The sequence below is a fragment of the Charadrius vociferus genome, unplaced genomic scaffold (genome assembly GCF_000708025.1).
Source record: "Charadrius vociferus isolate BGI_N301 unplaced genomic scaffold, ASM70802v2 scaffold423, whole genome shotgun sequence".
In the NCBI taxonomy this organism is placed as follows: Eukaryota; Metazoa; Chordata; class Aves; order Charadriiformes; family Charadriidae; genus Charadrius; species Charadrius vociferus.
In genome coordinates, this window is record NW_009648149.1 from 3,685,631 (window position 1) to 3,701,621 (window position 15,991).

The 15,991-nt window shown below is 43.9% G+C and overlaps 1 protein-coding gene across 1 annotated transcript in view; it reads right to left on the minus strand.

Moving 5' to 3' along the window:
* INADL (InaD-like (Drosophila)) overlaps window positions 1-15,991 on the minus strand; it is a 149,302-nt gene that overhangs the window by 9,351 nt on the left and 123,960 nt on the right. Inside the window, exons 34-38 of the mRNA XM_009883980.1 lie at window positions 9,337-9,420; window positions 7,222-7,415; window positions 5,324-5,471; window positions 4,057-4,143; window positions 1,454-1,571 (exon numbers count right to left, since the gene is read on the minus strand). Of these exons, the coding sequence (XP_009882282.1) occupies window positions 1,454-1,571; window positions 4,057-4,143; window positions 5,324-5,471; window positions 7,222-7,415; window positions 9,337-9,420 (631 nt within the window). The remainder of the gene's footprint in view (window positions 1-1,453; window positions 1,572-4,056; window positions 4,144-5,323; window positions 5,472-7,221; window positions 7,416-9,336; window positions 9,421-15,991) is intronic.

Consider the following 15,991-nt stretch of genomic DNA (forward strand, 5'->3'; position numbering starts at 1 on the left):
CTTCTGTAATTAAGAGATAATATAATTAAGAGATAACAGTCAGGTGACAATGGTCCCTCGCTGCCTAGTCAGAGTTATCACCGAGCAGAAGCGGAGCCTTCCTGTGCCAAACCAGGCAGTGCTGCTCACGTGAGGAAGACGGGATTTCTGTTTCACCCAGAGATGAATACGGACGTAATCGCTCCGGCTGACGGATGCCACCGTGACGCCCATTGTAGCGCAGCCGCTGCTCACCCCAATCTATTGAATAGCAGCACTCTGCTGGCCTGAAGAAAAGCCCTATTGTACCTTTCACTCAATTAAAGATTGGCTTATTATTCATAAATCACAGTGTTCCTACCACAAAGGGTAGAGCACACGGCTGGTCTAAGACTGTTGAGGTTCCATGGATTTCGTCTTCTAATTTATGCTGTATTAGCAAATAATAGACAGCCAGGAAGTCTGGCTGGCATATATCTAACCATGGGACATTTACAAGTACTCAAAACAGTAAAAAAAAAAGGAAAAAAGAAAAAAAAAAAGGGACGCTTCCAAGGAATAATTTGAACTGGGACTAAACAGCTTAAAAGCTGATGGGGCAGTCAGGTGCTGGGCTCTGCTACACCACCCCCTAATTCTACCAGCTTTAATTAAACTATTTGAAGACCCTTTAGAAAGCAGGTAGAATTAGTCTCTTTCAAGAGTTGACAATTGTAAATAACACAGATCAGTGTTTCTCAGCGCCACGCACGTGTGCTCGTGCAGATATCTGCTCTGAGTCCCCAAGGCATCGGGGTGGCCGAGGGGCAGCGGGAAGCCCAGCGCCGGGGACGCTGGATCGAGGTATGCAGACATGCTTTCTCAGCGCTGCGGGGCCCTTCAAAACGGCACAAGGAAGGCTGCCCAAAAAGTCACCCGCCTCCTCCAGTGCACGCAAACTGGCAGAAGAAACGTCTTCTACTTCTGCCCACGGTCGGACATGAGCAAAGGTTACCGACTTCCGACACGGGTCAGAGCACGCAAACGCGCAGGCTCTCCGCAAGCTACCACAGGCTGTAGATTTAGCACTTGCTAAATCTGCAAATTGCAAACTGAGCATTGTGACTTTCTCGTTACAAAACAGCCCTTTATACACTCAAGAACAACAAAGATATAAATGAAGTGGTGGCAGCTTTATTCCCTGAGAAAACTGTTTCTAATGCGAGAACCTTGCCTGTGCTAAGCCTCCGAGGAGGGCGTCGGGGAATAGCAGGGAGGAGGAATTCTGCACTTAAAATAGAGAAGCCATTACTCTACTAGTAGACATAAAAATAATGTCATTTGCTGGAAAGCGCTTGGGTCTTAAAATATCAGTGGTACGTCTTCTGGGAGACTGAGTAGGAAAACCAGAATGAAGTATTCAGTTTTGCTTTTAAACCAGCACAAATACAAAGCAAATAACACGCAGCTATTCTGACAGCTGCCCAGATTATACCTGAGTTTCTCTGAGACACATCTGCTGAAGATCTTTTTGTGCTGACAAAATTCTGTAAGGTAGAGAGGACTGGAGCAAGAGCAGGGTGGAAGTGGCTGTGAACACTCTGTTGGCTCGCCTGAAGTTAAAAATAAATCAAAACCTGTGAGTCAAACCCAAACGTTAACTTTAAACCAGTTCCCAAAGCATATGGGCACAGCTGCGCTCTGCGCCAACCAGACTGGAAATACCACATCGGCCACGCAAGTGCAAACCCCTCCAACTCCATTTCCAAAGGGGAAACCCACCCAAATCTGTCCCCAAGTTGTGGGCACACCCATAGCGCTGCACACTGCGTACGGTGTTCAGGTCTGCTCTAGAGAGCATAAGGAAATAAGATCAACCCCCCTCGTCTGCCTATTCCCAGTGTGTCTCCAAACCTGGGGAGAAGGGGAGATGATGGTTGCTGCTAAAGCTGTTCTCCCACAGGATAGGGATAGTGCATACACCCACTTTGTTAGGCAGAAGTAATGTACAGGCTTTGTTATTTTAGCTGAACATATTGTTCGATTACAAGGTCCCATAACTGAACCTGCTCCTTTCATTTGACCAAGAACCTGCTCTTCCTTCCAGAGTAACATCCCGGGTGGAGGACGAGATGCCTGTGTACTACAGCTGACAAAAGGGAGAGCCTGCAAAGATAGCTGCTTGTGCACGTTACCAGTTCTTGGCCGTCCATTTCCAGCCCTCCTTTTCCCTATCTCCATATCTGGCTTTATCTTCGGACTCTGCCCCTCAGGAAAACATCATTATCAATTTAGGAAGTGCGTCTGAACAACAGGTTTCACCGAGGGCCAGACATTTTCAACTAAGCTGCTTTATGCAAAACAAAGATCTGGTCTATACTCCTCCATCCACAGCAGAGCTTTCTCCCTCTAAATGCATTAGGCGGTGAATCAAAAGCTCTGGCAGCATTTATCCGAACTGACCAACGTGCAGCTGTCAGTGATGAACAACAGGCAGAGCACAATTTCCACCTCTAGTTGCCAATTCATGGGTCAGTTAACATAATTTGCAATGCGCGTGAAAGAAATCACTGTCCTGCACCACAAGGCTTACATTTCTACTGTTAAAGGTATGCAACGGACCAAGAAAAAAGCCAAGTGAGGACAAAAGTTCTGGATGCTCTTGGCCAGCAGCTTCTAAAACATCGCTCGCAGTTGTGCAAATCATTCAAGCTGATTCGCCATATTATCTGCCAAGATTTTTATAACTCTTGGAACGGTTTTGCTGAGAAACATTTATTCCGTTTTCAAAATCACCAAATCACTTAGGAGCAGTGAGATGAAGGCTCTCAAATGGCTCTGCATTAAGAACAGCAATTAAGATTTCTTGTATTAAAGGAAATACAGAAATTACTAGGTTCCTGCAAAAGCCTCTTACGCTACGAAGAAAGGGGGATGGCACTGTTCGATATGATTTTCTACCTAGAATTATGTTAGATACTATGGAGTTTCGCTGCCCTTTCAGCTATGAGTTTTACACGGTAAAACTGGGTGGATAATTTTTAACCGTCACTTTTTGATCACATCGCTCTTGCTGAGGCTGGCCCTTGATACAACGACCAAAAGAAAGGAATACTCAAGGCCGCTGTCTTTACTTAATGCAATCAGTATAGTTTTCCTCCGTTATTTCATTTTCCCTTGCCCGCTGCATGCAGTGCAGATGTTTCTCCAATGATAGCGATTATTTTTAAAGCTGGGCTTAGCCCAGCTGTTCCTGCATGGCTATGGGCTCTTTAGCCCTTCCTGACACTTCACCCACCCAGAGAGCAGGCTGGATCACTGAAGCCCTTTAGAAAGTTAAGAAATCACAGCACATGACTATGATTTTGGCCCCCCTTTTGGGATTGTTCATGCACGACATCAAGGACAAGCCTCCTCTCTCGGGGACATTGGCAACTTAAATATCATGGCAAAGCCGTTGGTCTGCGGAAGGAAAAATCCATTAAAAAAAGTTTTCTAAGTCATCTTGCCTTGTTTTTCCTCCCTTGCAATACTCAGATTAATACCAACGGTATCAGTGTCTGAGCTGATTGGGGGGCGCGGGGAAAGGGGAAAAGCCCTGCACTGATTGAAAAATGAATTGTTGTCCTCGCTTCAGGTAAAAAGCAAGTGAAGCAGGAAATTGCTCCGTGTTTTCTTTGAGAGGAAAGCAGCTCTCATGTGGTTCTGCCATAAGATAGGCAAAGATACAGTTCAGTTTCATTAACTCATTTTGATTGACAAAACAGCTGCAGAAAATACATTCAGCATTTTTGCAGGTCTAAAAAAAATTCTGGGCATCACCATTTGAGAAATATATTACATATTTTTTTGTTTGTCTCAGGAAGACACTCCTTAAACAAAAAAAATAATATATTAACTAGCTCTTCTACTTCATCAGCATTTCAGCATGACACTTACTTTACAGTTCTGTACAGAAAACTATTGCAATAAAATATTTTGTTCCACGTCCTCAGCAGTGAGCGTGTGGAAGGACCGAGCATCAAGTGCCTGCCTGTGCACTGTCCCCGTGCCGTGCCTGTCACAGCTCCATTTTATACGTATGAATTTGTCACTAACCTGACTGTTTTGGGATGTTTTCCGTGATGATAGCCATGATCCAGCTCGCAATCTCCCAAGCTCAAGATGCACTAGGCCTTGGGCACACTTGGAAAAAAAAATAAAATCACAACGTACAGCATTTAAGTGTACACATAATATTTCATGCTCTCCTGGAGAGAATTATGTTTATATTCAGCACCACAACTCCGTGAAGAAAAGCCCCAAGGAATACTCCAAACTTTAACGTTTGTGTTTAGAGAATACAAAAAGTGCCCGTCCCTGGATTTGGGTTTATTCCGAGGGTTTATCCCGGCTGCTGAAGTCAGTACGAATCTTCCTACCGGCAAACTGTAGGTGGGCAATTACTCAGTAAAAATAAACAAAAAGGTCCCATCTCTGTAACTGACGTTTGCCGCAAACAACGCTCATGAAAAACACTTCAGAGGAAAAATGCCGCAGAAAAGGGCAAATTTAACACATGTGCACTCAACTTAATAATACACCCTCATATCGCCAATTTCCAATTCTTAAATAGGTAAACTGTTGGCCAGGTACCAACCCTGAATGGAAAAAGCAAGGAAATAATTAGCCTTTCCTTTCAAGAACGAAAGAAATCATATGCAGAAACACCAGTGGTGATGGCAGGGAAAAAGCCCTCGTCTCCACATGCAGTTTTGAATAGAAACGGGGCTGCAGCATCGCTCCCACCTGTCCTTTCGGCCTTGGTACGGGCTGTCGGGCCCGGGAGCGGTACGGAGGAGCTAACATCAGGCACTTGCAGCCAGGCCATCCATCCCCTGCCTTCTCCTCTGACTCAGGCAGCTACATGCTTTTGAATGGAATAAAGCAAATTCTCCCAGACTGCACAACTTCAGAGTCTAAAATCACTCCTGGAAGACGGAAAGCTGTGCAGAAACGGATTTAAGCTGCCATTTTATAGCTGCAGGTTAGCACAGCAAAGCCAAAGGCATTTTATTTCAGTTCTGATTTGTACGCCTCTCAGGTTTCCAAATATTTTTCTACCGTATGAAACATACAGTTGCATTTTCAAATAAATGCCTAAATACCACACGTGCCTTTGTTTTCCCACTTCTTATCATCCCACTTCTAAAGATACGTGGGGAAGTGATTTTAAATGAATCTCCCAAAGTTATTTCAGATGAAATTCCAGTCTCGGTAATCAGTTCGAGCTGTCCCGTGTATGTGTAAATAGCACTTCAGGATAATTACCTTGCACAGTGTCTGTAACTGCAATTCAATATCTTAAAATGTATTATGTACTCACCTTAAGTATAGTGGCAACAGTCTCTTGTGAGGCATTTCTCATATCCTCTCCATTTACAGACAAAATCTGATCTCCTTGAATTAATCTTCCATCTAGGTCTGCAGCTCCTCCTTTAACAATGTCAGAGATAAACACTCCACTTCCATTTCTAGCAATGCAAGAAGCATATGGCTAATTATACAATCCAATATTCTTTGGGAGACCAATTTAGATTACTTGCATTTAAGAGACATTACAAGAAACCTGTGAGCAGAGGAGGAACTGGTTTTACACCCCATTCAACCGTTTTGAGTGTAAAAAAACCCCCAAGTTTTAAAACCAAGGCACGTTTTGCTATATTTAATACTGTCTTTCCCCTTGAACCGTTTGTTCTGACTGTATGACCCATAAAGATTCATGAAAAATACCACTTGTATGAATAAAAAGCCAAGGGTCGGTCTAAGATGGAGTTAAACTATCTCCTGATGTGCCTGAGATGAATTATGCAGCCTCACATACTTTTTTCCTGTATTCCCCCTAAAGGCTCAGCTCGGTTTCTTTTCTACAAGCCTGGAGGCCCCCAGCAGAAGAGCAGGGAGAAGTCTGCAGAAAAGCCTTGCAGAGTTTGCACATGAGTTATGCAGCAGAAAATCCAGCCTTGTGGCTGTCCGCCTGCCTCGGGCAGCGAGGGGATTGTATTTATTTATCAGCTCCAGCCTCCTCGCAGGGGAGTCCCCTTCCCAGGGGCCGCAGGACCCCTCTCTGCCAGCCCCAGCTCCCGGGGCTCGCTATGGGGTGAGCTGGTGCTGGCTGCCATGCCAAGATTGGGCGTTTGGTATCCTTCGCCCTGAAGGACACAACACAACCTGAATTCTACCCGGGTATCGTTTAATCGCCTTCCGAAATCGGGCTGCCTCGGAGGTGGGAATCCCCACAAGCAAAGCACTTAGCGACAGTACAGAAAGTTTTGCACAGAAGCAAAGGCGGGAGGGCTGGAGACTGTGATTACCATCTGTAGGGTAATTTACATAAGCTAAATTAATTACCCAACCTGCAATCTGCTCACAACACCTGGGTTAAACATTGCCACTCTTGTAAAAAACTGCTGCGGCAACTTTACTGACCATACGCAGTCAGGATAATGACATGATGATTTGTAATTGAGAAAATAAATTTTTTTTGGCAATGCGGAAGAGCAACCATGTGACTCTTAGGCACCAACACTGAATGAGCGCTCACCAGTGTCGTGCTGCAAATCTCTTCTAGCACTGAAAGATTACATCTATCAGTGCTCTGGTTCGAATGATCTAATAGCAGTGGTTTAGAAATACATCAGTAAAAGGTCACATTTTATTAAGCAGCTGTTACCTACCACCGTATCTCAGATTCTGAGTGGTACTCCCACAACTGCTGTCTACAGTGTCGGACAGTCGCTTCGATACTGTTGAGGATTCGGGTCTAACACTCAGCCTCTGATCTTCCACTGACACTGGTCCCTTTGAACCCGAGTAGGAGCTAGATCTAACCCACAACTCCATTTTCAAAGGCAAATCCTGGTATTTGGCAATAGGAAAGTTTCTCTCCCCATTTCGAACTCACAAAAGCCACGACCAGGGCTCGCAAGCCCCGAGACACAGCTACGCTCCTGGTTCCGCGTGCGCCCACTTGGCCACACTCGCCCTGTGCTGGGAGCCCTCCTGGCCAGCACCAGCCTTGGCTACACAAGCATGTCGTCATTCCGATAGAGGAGCCAGGACCACAACCCCACCACACCCCTGAAGATGTTTAGATACAAAATTCTGTTCCTGACAGAGTTTTTCCCTTTATTTCAGGTTCCATTTAATGGCGACAGCTGTTCATATGGCAAGAACCAGAATATTTCTCATTTCAAGTGCAGTGTGATCAGGAGACGCTCTTACCGTTTTCCAGCTATGCTGAGCCCTAGTCCTCGGCCCGTTTTCTTTTGTATATCTACGTAGAAAATCTCCAAGTTTTCTTCATCTTTGTAATGCGCTTCATCTCTATAAACAACCAACTGCACCTTCTGGGGCGTCTGTCTCAGCGCAGTGATAGCTTCTTCATGGCTGGCGTTCCGCAGATCGATCCCGTTCACCTGAAATAATCAGTGTTTTCTTTCCAAATGACATGTATAAATGATCTTTTCATCACACCCTACCCTCGCGTGACAGGGCAAATTTGTCAAATTGACACCCCTCGGCACTGTAATTTAGTGCTCCCATTTCCAGAGGGCCGAGCTCCCAGATCTCCCACTGAGCGCAGGTTCAGTGCTTTGCGCCGCTGCCTGGAGTAAATCACAATAATCAAAACATTTTGGCTTGTAAGTTTTGTGGGTGTTCTGCCCTTATTTTTAAATGCTGGAACCTCAAACAATGCTCCTTTCTTACACCTAGACAAAGCGGGATGTGCTTCTTTGAGCTTCCTATACCTCTTACTGCTCTGATTCCTTCTCCCCCAGTTTCCCGACGGCGCGAGCCCAAGGCAGGAGGAACCAGAGCCACGAGCACATGGCAATGGCGAAGGCCAGGCAGGACGTATTAAACGGTTATTTTGCTTTGTTCCAATAGATGGCACACAAGACCGCTCCTGGAGCACTCAATTACATTTCTCTTACGACAACCTGAAAATGTTTTAGCATTTCAGTAATATCAGACAGAACAAGAAGTTCTGATTGAATGCTGAAGTATTAAAAAAAACCTATTGCAACTTGAAACTTAATCTCCTAAGTTTGCCAAGCCTGATCCACGGATGACCTTTAACGTGTTTGCCAATATTCTGTTGACAAAACCATCTTTTATTTGTCAACAGCAAAAAATATCAATGCTTAACTATTTTTGAAGTCTCCTTAGGAAGTAACATGAACTCTAACTGAATAATGATACAATGTTAATCCACTTACATAACATAATAAGTTTTAAGGCAATGAAAATATTTCTCAGTATTTCTACTTTTCAGCAGAAAAAAGTTCTTCAGTATTTCAAAGTTATAATCAAACTTAATTTTACATTAAGATAATTAAGCCTAATCTATAGTAATTATATTCTTTTGTACTAATTCTGCACACATTTATTTATATACTGCGTTGGTATTCTATTCTCGACACAGGCATCTGCGTGTACTTTATCACAGTAATCTGAAACTAATTCAGAGTCATCTCTTTGAATCATTAGTACAGCTTTTAAAAGCTGAAATAATAACAATATTATGGCACACAAACATTAGCACTTTCCTGTTGGGCCAGAGAAGAATTAATTAACCTTCCCCATTTTTATCCCCTAATTATTGCACTCTGTTAATACACAGCTATTTATAAAACGAAAACAACATTCAGCCTTAACGCTAAAAAAAATATTTTCAATGCAAGAGCCGTAAAGACAACTCCCCAAGTACCCCTTGCTATTTTTCTAACCCTATACACCAAAGCCTTAATGGCCATGCTGGGAATTTGTCCTGATCTGACAGCGAGAGAGGCTGCGAGCAGCTGCGCTGAACCCCTGCCTGACGCAAGTTTCATTTGCAGACCAACACTTCTCTCTTAACCCTTTCCCTCCTCGACTTCCACGCTTCCCTGCAGGGAAAAACCGCTACGTTTATTCACTGAAATAATTCTGTGTTAGGAACCGTGGCCCGGAGGAGCCGGGAGCTGCCCCAGCCACGCTGCGGGTGGGCCGGCTCAGCGCAGAGCCGCTGGAGGGGCGGCGGTAGCGCCGGCCTCCGAATGAAAGATTAAACAGATGAATAATACTGAGCTATTGGACATGACAGCTGAACTAGGTAATTCGTGAACTGCCTTGCTCAATTAAATTTAATATATTCTCAATTTGTACTTTCAGTTTATATGAATATATAAGGAAATAGGAATTTGCCAGGACATTCTTAGTGACAGAAAAGAAGCTTCAAGTACAGATCCCACTCAATGATCTCTATTTTGCCTACAAGAAACATACACTGGGTTGAATAGAAGTCCACACGACAAAGATATAAGCAAGCACAAACACACAGAGAGACTCGTTTACCTCCAGAATCTGGTCGCCGGCCCAAAGCCTGCCATCTCGGGCTGCTGCCCCTTCTTCATAAACTTCATGGATCACTATGGCATCCTGCGGGAAGAAAGGGGTGGCGTGAGTCCTCCCTCCCAAACACCCCCCAAAACGGGCGGCCACGACCCAGCCCACACAGCCCACCGCTCCCCAGTGAAGGGGTACAGCGCTCTGTGTCACGACAAGCAAGGCTGTAACACAGATTTATCTTTTTTTTAAAATATTTTGGGATAAGAAAACGTACTCCTGTAAGCACAAAATACAGATAGCCAGTAAAAAGGTAAAAAGGATTTGGTTCATCACTTCAGGGTAGTCTTGTCCAGAGCTTCTTAGACTTCCATCATTTTTATACATTGGCATCAGCGGTATTGAACTCAGTGTGAACCGCTGTATTAATATCGTCTACTTTTTATGATATTATTTAAAACCAGATTCTTTGGAGCTATGAATATTTTTTAGGGACTTGGCATAGATCTCAGCTTTAAGCAAGAACTGAATGCCTTGTGGTAAATAGCGCTGGTTAAATCTGTAAGAAATGAAATCCAGAAGAAACGAACAATGGCAAACGTTAGTTTATTACTGAGGTTGGAAAATGTAGGCAGTGGCAGATGTAGCTTCAGGGAAGGTTTCAGTGATTTAATCTTATTGCCAGCAATAGATGTCCCCAAAGAAAAAGCATTACAAAGAACATACTGTTCTCTTGCTGGTGCTTTCCCTTTGCATTGTTCTGGTCTCTTTCTCCCCACTTCCCCCCCCCGAAACACATAGGTGAACATCCTGCCGCAGCGCTTCAGCCGCGGTCCTGACAGCTAGCAGGACGGAGCGCTTTATGGTGCAGAATGTGCTCCTGTCTCCATCGTCACCAGCAAACACCCAGGAACGGCTTCACTACAAACTTTAAAATGGCCCCGGCGATTTTCCATTAGATAGGCGGGGATCAGATACGCCGTTCCCAGACACATACACCCTCCAAAAAACCACTACGGCTGTGAAGCTCCTTCGCCGGTTTGACGTACAAGTCAAAGAGGAGACTTTCCGCGGCGTTGGCAACAAAAGGCGGCGAGGTTAGCAGCGTGCGAGCCCCGCTGCGCGCCGCCTTCCTGCAGCAGGGCAGGAAATAGCTGCCGGGGTAGAACAAAGTACCTTCGTGTTCCGAAAACACTGTTAGGTACTACATCTCTCATCACCGAGTTAACTCCCCCCGTGTTGCCTCGCGATCCTTTCCCAGCGCACATGGTGCATGTCGAACAGCAAGAAAACTCAAATGCCCTGAAGCTAACGCTGTGATCGAGACAACATTGAGAGCATTATTCTTTTTCATTCCCACTACACCTTATTTAATGATGTGGACTTGTATCTACAGCCGCTCCGCTGCTGCTGGAGCACAGCGCCACTGTCACAAGCTTCCTCTTTGATACACAGACACCAGTCACTGCAAAAAGCCTCAAGGATTTTAATCACAAATGGGTTACAGCTGATACAAGCGTCCCAGATGGGGGGAAAATAGATTTCAACCTACATAAATGAAGGCAAAATACTATGAGCTGTGTACCAAGCTAATTAAGAAATTCAAAAGAATGGTTTGATTAAAAGATAGATATATATTTTTTAATATATATACGCCACTGGCAACTGCAGGGTTTTCTTGAAATAACTGAAACAGCTATTTCAGTGGAACAGAGTAACATGCACATCCATCTCAGCAGCGCTGCCAAAATCCTCTGCTCTGTGTCTTAGATGTTCCCTCAGTTGTGGGGTTTTGGTTGTTGTGGGTTTTTGTTTGGTGGTTGGTTGGTTGGGTTTGGTGTTTTTTTTTTTTGGGGGGGGGGGGGCGTTACCTTTGTTTTAAAAATGATCACGCAACTAAGTCAACACAAGAGACTTTTGCCTGGGTAAAAGCCAGGAGGGTGACAGTGATGTATATTTTTTCACCTGAGGCTGATCACGGGTAACTTTGAGAAAAAGCTGAGTCTGTGGTTTAGAACTTCCACAGCACACTTCACTTTTACTTTTTTAAATACTTTACAAAGGAAGGCATTTAGAAGTGGCCAACACGAAACATCAACCAGCGTGTTAAGACAGCATTGTTCAACCAGGACACACTGGGGCAGTGGATGAACACGAGGTTGGGTAGACAAATGGCAACGTGCCCATGTAACAGCAGACTGGGCACGTACACAAGATGGTCAAATCAAACACTTTCAGACTGTATTTAATCTGATATTTCTTAGTCTCTGAGCAAGGAGCTTTAATCACATTTCTTTAAGTTTGTTTTCCATCTGTGGTTGCTTTAAAAATGGTCAAGAAGCTGGAGTTACCACGTCTTCCCTGTGCTGCCTCGCTAAATGTAAAACCGCACATACCTAAAGTGCAGATTCAGGAACCACCGAGCGCTATCAGTTTGAACAATCTGCATCATCTATTTGAAAAGGCAACAATTCAGTGTTACGCTGTGGTTCCTGCATGTGTTAGAAGCCAGACCTAGAACTAAAAACACATACGGCACGAAAAGGTACATTCCTGTTTGGTCTCTGCCTACCCTAAAGAAGGAAACATCTCACTCACCTGCCAAAGCACCATTTTTCTTAACTAGTTTTTTTTAAAGTAGCGTAGTTGAATCAGACTTATCAAATCGATTAAAAACAGAGTGAAGCAACATGTCCACGATGTACTGTAAAGATTTTTAAATAGTCCATAAGCATAAATATGGGAGTCTTCCTTAGCTTATAAACGATGATTAAGAGAGATCTTTCCTCTGATACTTCTAGGATCAGCTCAAAGTACGTTTAACCCAGAAGTAATTTTTTTCCACTGGATCTAGTAGGATCTGGATAAGACTCTGTTAGTTTTGATCATCCATGAAAAAATCAGTAAAACGAAACTGTTTGATGTTAGTGAACATTTTAAATGATATCAATATTTGCAAGAAGTTTACAAAGTAATGAGATGCAATGTCATGCTCCAGCCATCTAAACTAAGCCCTACTCTGTAATGACTCTATTGACATGCTACAGATTTAGGCTGTAATACCCTTCTCAGTGCATCAGAAAAAAACTAGGATCTATTTATTTATTTAAAGCATTTATTTAAAGGAGAGGTTTTGGTTACTGGACGTCTGCAGCTGCTGCTCACTAGCGTCAAATTCAGTTGCATGCCTGATATCTCTAGAAGTCCAGGCCTAAATAGTTCCAAAATCAATCAATCGAGGGAGGAAGGGAAAGCGGCGTCAGTGTTCAACTAGGGGTTGTGAATTCACGGTGGCTCTGGACAGTTTTTCCACTGCCATCCCTCCCCATCCCCTTTCACGACCAGTTTCATACAGATCGTGGCACTCCATGACACAGCTTGGCAGAGTGGCAAAAACGGCTAGTGCAGAAGGAAGAAGTGAAAACACTCTCATATCAAGAACATGGTTGTTTAAAGAAAGATATCCAGCTGCTGAAACCACAGACTTCATAAGGTTTACAAATAGATTAAAAAACCTGGAGCTTTAATCATTGTGTATTTCAACAAAGAATGCCCCATTAGTCTGGGACCGTTATATAAACCAGGAATGAATGCAAAGTCGAACATTTCTTGTATGGGACAGAAAGATGCAGAACACAAGACAGGCCATATAAACAGCACTTTAACATGCTAAACAAAGTCCACGCTCGCAGGTGTAATCCTTGACTATCCGACCATGAAAACGCTGAAAGACAAAGTAGAAGGAAAGCTGTCTGCTGCTGCTGAGGTTGCCCAACATTATTGGCTGAATAACGCTTAAATTGAATATTGAAGGGCCTGCAGTTCAATGCTACGAAGCTGGATGCACTGATACTATCTATACTGCATGACTAGAAATACCACCTGCAAGCCGGATTCGTTCCCAAACATGGCAAGAACATAGGCGGTTGGTATATGTTAGGCACCAAATCTGTTAACAAGTGGTAAAGTTTACCAAACCTGCCAGACGCTATATTAGACGGTATTTTGTAAGGTTCAGATCTGAGCTGTGGGACAGCTACACCCCTCTCGCTCCCCAGCAGAACGCCACTGTGACTGCACAGCCTCTCGAGCACACGAGTGACAACTCTCACACTGACTGACAAAAGAGGTTTTGGCCGACAAGCAGAAGAGTTCACGGAGTCTCTTGGCCAACCCCTTGAAGAACAACGTTGGTGCAGAGCGAATCGCTCCCGAGCAGCGGGTGCAAGACAACCTTACAGCAACCAGCGCCCAATCTGAAACCCACTTATGGCAAATACAACTTGTAAAATGCACACAGTGTGATCTGCGTTGCATATCCTTCTATCTAAGGGAAGGGAATAGCCCTGAACTACTGGGGAATCGGATCTCAATTCTGCCCCCAGCTATGGATATTTTTTCTGCTTGATATTTAACAACTTGGGAGACACGGTAGGGGAAGGGTATCGACTCACCCATCAGCAGAGAGCACAAATACAAAATGCTCATGTTAAGAATTAAATTCAGAAAGAGTGACAGCTTAATCTTTGTATCTTAAATGTCAAAGAACTGGCATGGGAGAGACCCCAGGCAATGACCACATAGCACCATCTTGATTGAGCCCTGGGAGAAAGGTAGTAAAATCAGCTTCCTATTCAGGAAAACCACTGACCAAGCGAACCTGAAAAGCCTGCAGGACCATAAACAGTGGTGGGAAAGTCTCACAAGCTGTCTGGCTGTAGGCTTGGAGTGCTCACACCTTTTCTGCAAGTTTATAGCATCTGAGCCAGTCTCTTTAGCGTTCCTTTTCTTGTATGCAGCTGTTCTTCAGAAGGACAAGCAGCCGCTTTCAACGCAGGTGCCCTTTACCACTGAAAATCAACCCCCAGCCTATGAAGTTAGTTGCAAATGTTGGGAGTAAAAGGACACAAGACATGAAGGAGGCTCAAACATTAAGTACCACGGATATTTTGATGAAGTTGTATCATGTGACAAAGGGCGGAACAGTTTGCAAGTGGGGAGATTTCAAAAGAAGTGGAGCGGAGAAATTCCCCACATACCTGGTGTTGGCTGGATTTGACAAGGAAAAAGGTCTGAATTTTGGTAAAGAGGCTTCTTGCATAGTCCTGAATTGTCCTTATTTACTGCAGATCATTCACAACAAGCAATTTCTTTAACCGAGCTAACATTAACTTTGTTTTGAGTTTATCTTTGCTGCACTATTTCAGTCTTCAAGACCCAGCCATTATTTTGATAGGCTCAAAGGCGCTTGACAGAAGTAAGGTCAACCACTACACAGAGGACTGCAATAATCATCAGAACAGAATGACACCGGGTAAGACACTCAGTTAGAAATTAGTTGTTTGAAAAATTCCAGACTGTGTTTTCCAAGATGTGAATTCTAAGGTGGTAATCACAGAATGATAGAATTGTCTAGGTTGGAAGGGACCTTTAAGATCATCGAGTCCAACCATCAACCTAACACTGCCAACACCACCACTAAACCACGTCCCTCAGCACCACGTCTACCCGTCTTTTAAATCCCTCCAGGGATGGAGACTCCATCCCTTCCCTGGGCAGCCTGTTCCAATGCTTGACAACGCTTTCTGTGAAGAAATTTTTCCTAATATCCAATCTAAACCTCCCCTGGCATAACTTGAAGGCATTTCCTCTTGTCTTATCGCTTGTTACTTGGGAGAAGAGATCGACCCCCACGTCGTTACAATCTCCTTTCAGGCAGTAGTAGACAGCGATAAGGTCTCCCCTCAGCTTCCTCTTCTTGTGTCTCATGATGTCTCATCACGAGACAAAAAAATCCACCCAAACAGTCCTGAAGGTAGAAACCGGATCCCTCGCTCTGCCCGCTAGCTACAAGGCTATGTCTACCACCAGAGCATCACCAGCCGTTTGTCCCGGACCAAGGGAGCATCATAGAGGGAAAAGGTACCTGCTCCCAGACAGACACTTCTGAGCACACGCAGACAATGATGCTGAAAGTCCAGGTCAAAACAGAGCCAACAGATCTTTGGGAACCTACGCGGCTGGGCAGTGCTAGAAAGCAGGCAGGGCAAACTGTTGGAATTACATGAATTTTACGTGCCCGTATCTCAGTTTGGTCTGTAGTAAGGTGAACGAATCTTATACCAAATACATAATTATGGTTAGGAGTAAGAAATCAAGCTTTCTGCATGAATTAGAGTACTTTCCTGAGGAAGCAAAAAAGTAAGCTACATATAGAACAACATTCAGGAAAAGATGTTTTCTGATTTAGCTGTGTTTTCCTAAGCATTTCCAACAGATTTCCTACATAGCTACAAACATTATACTAAATTAGCATTTATTAAAGACAATAAAGCTACAAAGGTTTTTGCTGACTGCAGGATTACAGGTTTATCTCTTTCCCAGGGCAAGTACAATACCATTAGTTATTTCCTTTTCAACTTTTATAGTACTTTGTCCGGAGTAGTAAAATTGTCATTTCATTTTTACAGGCTGGTTCACAGATAAAGTAGAAATCAACTAGTTGCACAGTGCGTTTTGCTGAAGAATTAGTCCCATATAAGAACCTCTCAGTAGTTAAAATAAATCCAGCTGCTGGTTACTTGTAGGCAGAGGAAATTACAACAGTTACGTTATGATCTACGATCTTCCATTCTAAATGGAATCTAAAAGATAACGGTTAAGC